We start from the raw sequence: 6,868 nt of genomic DNA on the forward strand, positions 1-6,868 counted from the left end.
CAGCCCTATGAAGTATTCTTTCCCTCCATTTTTTTAATAATGAAGAAACCAAGGTTCATGGGATTGAGTTACTTGCCCAGGGCCTCTAAGTGATGACAGAAAACTTCGAAACTGCGAAACTTTTTGAGCCCTGCAGGGCTGTGAGGCCACGGGTGGGAGAGTATTTGTGAACTCTCAAGTACGAAATAAGCCTTGTACCCTTTAGGGCAAGAAAGTACAATACAGGTGTGCAGCTTGCTATGAATGGGGCAGGAGGGAGGTGGCCAGAGAAGAGCACTCTCCAAGGAGGCAGTCAAATAGATCGGATGGTTAGGATGGAAGGGTTGTTCCCACCCACCATGATTGGGGTGGGAAAGAGGACTGGGATCACAGCGTGAGTGGCTCTTTTGTGGAAGAGAGTTATAGGGCAGGTTGAGGTGGGAGAGGAAGCTCCTAGAGCCTTCAGCAGAAAGAGCACTGCAGCTCAGATGACATGATGGTTTAAAGGCAAAAGAGAGGCCTCAGTTCTGCCAGAACTTTCCAAGAAACCAGGGACACACAGCCCAGGAAACAAATACATGTGGGCGCCAGCCCCAGCCACGACCTCTTCATGCTATCTCTCATGCCCTTGGGATTTGAGCCAACCTGCTTCTACACTGCTCTCTGTGTCTATAGCTCTCTCCTGGTCTCCCCAGCACCTCCCTTCCAGGCCCACTCTCCTCTTGCACAGACCAGAACTCTATCTGCTGTGGCAGCTCCTGTGTTTACTTCCAGACCTCTTGCCACCAGCCAAACACAACGAAGCCTGTCCAGGGAGGGCTAGGCTCCAGGTTCAGTCTGGTCCCTGACGGACAGGTAATGGCCTCCAAACCAAGGAAACATCTCAAAAGTAGGCTGCCGCCTGCTCTGAGCTCTTGGTTCAGGTCCTGACAACCCAAGTTTCAGACCTAGAGGGAAGGGACACAAGATCTGCCCATAACTGGGCAGGAATCCCTGCTGTTGAAACAATTTTGGCTAGGAGCCCCAGGAATCAAAGACCCAGCTGGAGCGAGGTGGGGACAATTTAGCAGCACCCTGGGTAGAAATCAGAGGTCCTCCCTGTGTATCTCTTCAGCCAGGTAGAACCTGGACCTGAGCCCTCAGCCTAAAGACCCAGGTGTCCCCACCAGAGGACTGTGTTCCCCTCCCGAAAGTTTGTGTCCTCCCCAATGACTCTGAGAAAAAGAAGAGAGCATTTACTCTGGGCCACGTGGAAACATTGTAAGGATGTGCCTGACAACGGTTTGTCTGGGGTGAAAGGGGAGATTATTTACCTAACGTAAAATTATGTATTTATATAACACATAAATGTAAAGGGAGGGGACTGTAATTCTGTTTCTGGAGCTGGGGTGAGGAGGTAGGAATAATGGGTGAACAGTAACGAGTAGTGGCGCTAAGCTGGAAGGTAGCAGGACCACAGACAAGGTCATGCGAGGAACAGTGGCAAAAAAGGAGACACCTCCACAGGGGAGGAAGAGATCCTGGCAGCCCAGATTCCCTAGTAGAGAGGTAGAGGCCCTTTAACAGTACCCAGTTAATTTTGTGAGAACAAAGGTAGTTGGGGGACAGGGCAGATACTAGTGAATGAAGTGGGGATGATTTTAAAGGAAATGAAATTTCCCTCCCATTCAGGAATTTATTTCAGAGACAATCAACTTGACTAAGAAATGCCAGAAAGAAAATCTAACTCTGTTGCCAGGCCCCAGTGGAGCAGATGGAGCTCAGGACCCAGAGGCCTTTGGAAGGAACAGGAATGGGGTTAGAGGTAAGCAATGGCCCTGCTCAGCTGTACTCTCTGCTTCAGCGTCCAGGAGCGGGGGTGGGGGCCTGGCCCTGAAAGCCAAGTTTATACATGAGGCAACTCATCTTCCGTCCCTGGGTGAGTAATTCTTTGAGGGGCTCACTGGGTCCCCAGAGGAAACAAGAAATTTGCCACAGTTTTAGGCACAGTTTTGTTTTTTATCTCATCAATGTACATTTTAATCTAACAGTCTAACAGCCTTAATCTCCTCACCCAAGCTCTCCCCTCTCTCCCACCCTTACCCAAACGGCATGGGACAGAAAGTCACCAGGCACAAAGGTGATTCAAGGAGGAGATGGCACCTGTGGCTCTCCCCAGAGATGCTTGAGATGACACCAGACCTCCCCAGAGAGTCCAGAGGCCAAGGAAGCCCAGGTAAGGAGAGATCGTGGGCTGAGTCTCACTGGAAAACAGTGTCTCCTGGGTCTCAATTTCAATTACAGTCTCTCCTTGGGCCTGTCCCTGCCAGTTAGAGCAGCAGAAAGACAGAAATCCTCAGACAGGGGGACTTGTAGATGGAAGGGGACCTGCAGCCCAAGTTGCACTCTGAGAGTAAGCAAATGCCCTTGGCTATAGCTTCCTGACCCCTCCGTGATTCCAGGAGAGCGAGAGGGGTTTTTGGGTTGTGCCACCAGGAAGACAGAGAGCCAGTGCTGCTACCTGCAGCCACAAGACTCCACAACCATGTCCTCGTACTGCTTGTACACCACGTTGTTGGCAGAATCTATGAAGAGGATGCTGATGGGACTCAGCCGCGTGGGCACACAGCAAGTGGGTGGCGTGGACTCTGGGTCCATGGAGTTCATCAAGGTCTGGATGACCGCATGGTTCGTGGGCTCCAAGTGGGAGCGTAAGGGGAACTCACACAGCCCCTCGCAGTGGAAGGCCTCGTACTCAAGGGGTGCAATGATCCAGTCATCCCAGCCCATGTCCTTGAAGTTGACATGCAGCGCCTTCCGACTGCAGCGAGCTTTAAGGTTCTTGGTAGGTCGCTTCCCTTGGCGAGTGGCCAGTGGGGCTCGCCGTTTCCGCCGCTGGCTGAAAAGGTACTCATACACTGTCTTATCATCTTGCCCAGAGCGGGCCTTAATCTCATTAAAAAACAGGTCTCGTTTCTTGGTGCGGCCAAACACCAGGAATAGGGCCTTCTCATGGACCTGCCGGGCAGCCCGCTCAAAGCCCAGGCCACGGAGGTCCACAGCCCGGCCCCGTTCCCAGGCCTCCAGCTCCAGGCACAGCTGGGCCAAGTTCTTAAAGTTTCGGAAGAGCTTCCAGATGTCGAACACCTCCCAGCCAGATCCGTCCAGGCCTGGCACAGAGCGCACATCCAGCAAGGCTGCCGGCTGCCGGCCGCTGGGGCAGCTGGACAGCTTCAGTTGGGCAGTCCGCCCGCCGGGGGCCGCCGGCTTGGCCCTGTCTGAGGACTTCTTCCGTAGGATCCGAAGCTCGGCCCCCAGCAGCCCGTCCTTCTCCAGGGCACTAATGTCAAACACGTACCTCTGCTTCCTGACCACAGGACCTCGGTCATCTAGAGAGAACACCCAGAAGTCATTCCCTGCAATCTTACCACAGGAGTCAGTCACCTCGAGGCTGCAGGGGAGGGCCCCAGCTCTCACCCTTTCAAGAGAGCTTTCTGTAACCTCTTCCCTACTCTGAAAGAAGCCAAGACTCAAACCACTGAGAGCTGTTTTCAAAACGAGAGAGCTTCCTACACAGCCAACCAAACAGGGGTGTTTATCTGTAGAGGTGGCTGTGGATGACTTGAGTGACTCGGGGTATTTGTGTCAATGATCTATGTGTGTCTGAGATTCACCAGACTTTTAATTGCCTCCTACCTATCCCAGTCCCACCCATCATCTAACATGGTATCTCATTTGTGAGAGAAGCAGGGTGGGTGTCAAAGTTACCACTGGTTTTTCAGGGTAGAGACCTGAGGCTCAGAGAAGTTAGATGACTTGCTCAAAGTCACCCAGCCAGGAAAAAACAGAATTGGCACTCCAGCCTAGAGTTTCATACCCAATCCTGAGCTATTTTCATCATATCGTAATGATTTCAGTATTCTCATTTTACAGATGAGACAGAGATGAAGATGACTTGACTAAGGTCACACAGTGAATTTATGGTAAAGGTTATCTACTACCCAATTTTTCTGTCCTCCGAGTCTAATGATTGTTGTGTAGGTGTCCTGCACTGTGATCAGGTTCATGTGTGAGTAGGAAAGGTAATGTAATGTGAGTGATATGTCATATGTATGTTTGATTGGGGTATATGAATATTTGAAGGGTATGTATAGATGCATTATAATTTCATGCATGTGTGTAAGAAGGTATGCGCACACATGTGTACATGTTTGTGATTCAGCAAGTGTGTATAAATATAAGGCCCTACATGTGTAAGAGTGAGAGAGAGAGAGGAGCTCAGTATCTCTGAATCAGCATTCCCTCCTTCCTAAATACCAATTTGCCATTGGGCAACATTCATATATTGCTCTAGAGGGTGACTAATTAGGCCTTTAAATTCCCCCATCTCCCCCTCCCCAAGCTCCCTTAGTGCTGGGGGGCACAAGGACTTATTTTATGAGCCCCCAAGGGTCACAGCTTTCCCTGGCTGGGCAGGCAGCCAGGCCACCTCCCCCACCTCAGCCAGACCTGCTGTCTCAGTACCTCCCACCCCCTGTCAGTCCCCTACAGGCCGTTCTAATAAGGAGCCTCTCCCACTCTTCGACCCCTCCCCCACCCTGCCAGCCAGAGTCGGGGGCTAAGAACCAGAGAACGTGAGCTGCGGGCAACCTTAGCAGTCACAGGGCCACCTCCCTCTGAACACTAGGGAGATACTGACGCCCTGAGAGGGGAAGGGACTTGCTCAGATCCCATAGCAAGTTGAGAAGAAAACCTAGGACAAAAATATGGGGTAGGCAGAGGAAGATGCGAGGGGAGCCCATACTCTTCAGGGTTAAGACAGGACAGAAAGGTTTCATATTTGAAGGGCTCTTACCAACCACCCTGTCCAACCCCCATATAGGTGTACACATGGGGAAATTGAGACCCCAAAGTCGAGGTTGTAAATTAAACCCTAGGTCTGCCACCTCTCCATAGATCTAAACATCATTCCATGGCTCTAAGATGCCTCATTTTCCATCTTGACCTACCCTGCTGCCTCTACCCTGTAGCCTAAGGGCAAAGTTGCAGAACCATGGGCACCAAAGGACTCATTTCTCTCTTTGCCATCTGAGAAAACCCTGAGCTTGGGAAGTTGAGTCAAGCAACACAGGTACAGAGCATGGCTCATTGACCAAGTCTTGGAGTCTGGTCTCCAACTCTGCCACCAACTGGCAGGACTTGCCTCCTGTCCGAGCTCCAATGCCCCCATCTGCACCTTGCAGGAATTGGACTCAGTGATCCCTAGATGCCCAGCGCTGGGATGCTGCCAGCCGAGGATCTGGTATTTGTGAGACAAGTCCCCAGACGCCCTCCCTGGGCCAGATGTACACACTGTCTCCCACCAGGGCAGTGTCGGGCTCTGAAAAGCTCCTCCATGCACGCATATGCCCCTCCCTCTTAGTAGTGCCCCTGCCACCCACCCCCTCACCTTGCCCTTTGTCAATAAAGCTGGTGATGGTGTTGGCCAGGCCAGCCTCCAACTTCACGCTGCTGTTGCCTCCCTTTCTGTCAGCATCGGACAGCGTCCTGTACAGCGAGAGCATGTATTCATGGGGGGTGATGGGGGGCGGGCGGAATGGCTCCTTGGGTTCTCGAGGGGGCCCTGGCTCCCTGGCCTTCTTCAGCAGGTAGGAGCTGGGGACAGATCCTGCCTTTGAGGGTGCCTTACCCCCGGGAAGCTGTCCTTTTGGAGTCACAGTCCGTGCTGCAGCCTGCCTTGTCTGGGGAGGATGTCCTGGCTTGGGTTCAGGGCCACCCGATCTGGGGGGTAGCTTTTTGGGTTCATCCTTCTTGGGCTGTGTCAGGCCTCCTGTCTGCCCGGTGCTTCCCTTTGCCCTAGCATTGGTGGCCCCCCCACCGTAGCTGTGACCCCCTGGCCTGAAGATGTTCCGGGCCGGGGGGGACCTCTCCTTGGTCTCTGCTTTGGCCAATCCTGGCCTGGTCCCCTGGGGTCTCTGCCCCAAGTCAGGGGCACCCAACACAGTGCAGATGAATTCCAGGTCCAGCCAAGCCAGGTGCCAAAGCAAGAAAGTGAGGAGTTTGGGGAGTCTCATCCTCTGGCCAGCCGCTGAATGACACCAGAAAGAACAGCGGCAGCAGCGAAGGTGCCTCTGGTTTGGCAGGAAAAACCATGAAAGGAGTGGTCTTTCAAAAGCAGCGGCAGCAGCAGTAGCAGCAGAAGGAAAGGCTTTCTCCTCAGTCTGAGACTCTTGAAGTCTGCCGGGTGTGTGTTTGTATCCAGTCCCATAGTGGAAATGCTCTTGTATCCAGACGTGCACCGTCTCCAGTCAGCAGCTGAAAATAACTCGTTCTTGAAAGGAGAAAGCCGACCGCCCCCTTTCTCCTGCACAACTGACTGAGGGCTTGAAGGAGGCTTGTATAAGGCTGAGGGATTTTTCCAAGAAGGAAGAATGGCGTAATGCTGCCTGTGTGCTCGTTTTTTTTCCCCCTAGTTTTGAATCCTTTCCAGTGAAAATACTTCACACACACACACACACACACGCCTGCAGGTGCTCAGAAAAATCTTTTACAAACCTGAACTCAGGAATTGGAAACGGAATTCCAACCCAAACCAATTTAATTACTCTCTGATGTCATGCTGTCTAAACTCATTTAAGTGTGATATATTTATGTGAAAAAAATCACTGCTGCCCTTTCGAGGCCATGGCTCACAGGGGCTCTTGGCACAGAGCCCCGCAGCGGGACTCTAGGCTTAGGGGGCCTCCCAGTCCATGGAACAGACTCAGGGGTCCTCACCTCTACCTCATGGAGCAACCCACCCCACCTTCCTGAGGATAGATGCTCAGGAATGAGCTCAAAGATCTTAAGCCCCAGGAGCACGGGGAGTACAGGTTCGCAGTTAAGTCCTTGGAGTGTTTTTAAAGGAGTT

The 6,868-nt window shown here is 52.4% G+C and overlaps 1 protein-coding gene across 1 annotated transcript; it reads right to left on the reverse strand.

Annotated features, from left to right (window-relative positions):
• Positions 1 to 1,956: 1,956 nt before the first annotated feature.
• GDF5 (growth differentiation factor 5) lies at positions 1,957 to 6,332 on the reverse strand. Its single transcript, XM_053574415.1, has 2 exons — positions 5,408 to 6,332; positions 1,957 to 3,347 (listed from the first exon to the last, which is right to left on the reverse strand). Exons 1-2 carry the CDS (start codon positions 6,030 to 6,032, stop codon positions 2,476 to 2,478), a joined length of 1,497 nt encoding a protein of 498 aa, XP_053430390.1. The 5' UTR covers positions 6,033 to 6,332; the 3' UTR covers positions 1,957 to 2,475.
• Positions 6,333 to 6,868: the final 536 nt, after the last annotated feature.

This window comes from Nycticebus coucang, chromosome 21 (genome assembly GCF_027406575.1).
Source record: "Nycticebus coucang isolate mNycCou1 chromosome 21, mNycCou1.pri, whole genome shotgun sequence".
NCBI classification, from domain to species: domain Eukaryota; kingdom Metazoa; phylum Chordata; class Mammalia; order Primates; family Lorisidae; genus Nycticebus; species Nycticebus coucang.

What these genes read in the sequence shown, in the direction of transcription:
- GDF5 (XM_053574415.1), bottom strand. Translation starts at nt 6,032, where the DNA reads ATGAGACTCCCCAAACTCCTCACTTTCTTGCTTTGGCACCTGGCTTGG. An exon ending in CTTTATTGACAAAGGGCAAG is followed by an intron (nt 3,348 to 5,407) that starts GTGAGGGGGTGG and finishes TGTTCTCTCTAG; the next exon opens with ATGACCGAGGTCCTGTGGTC.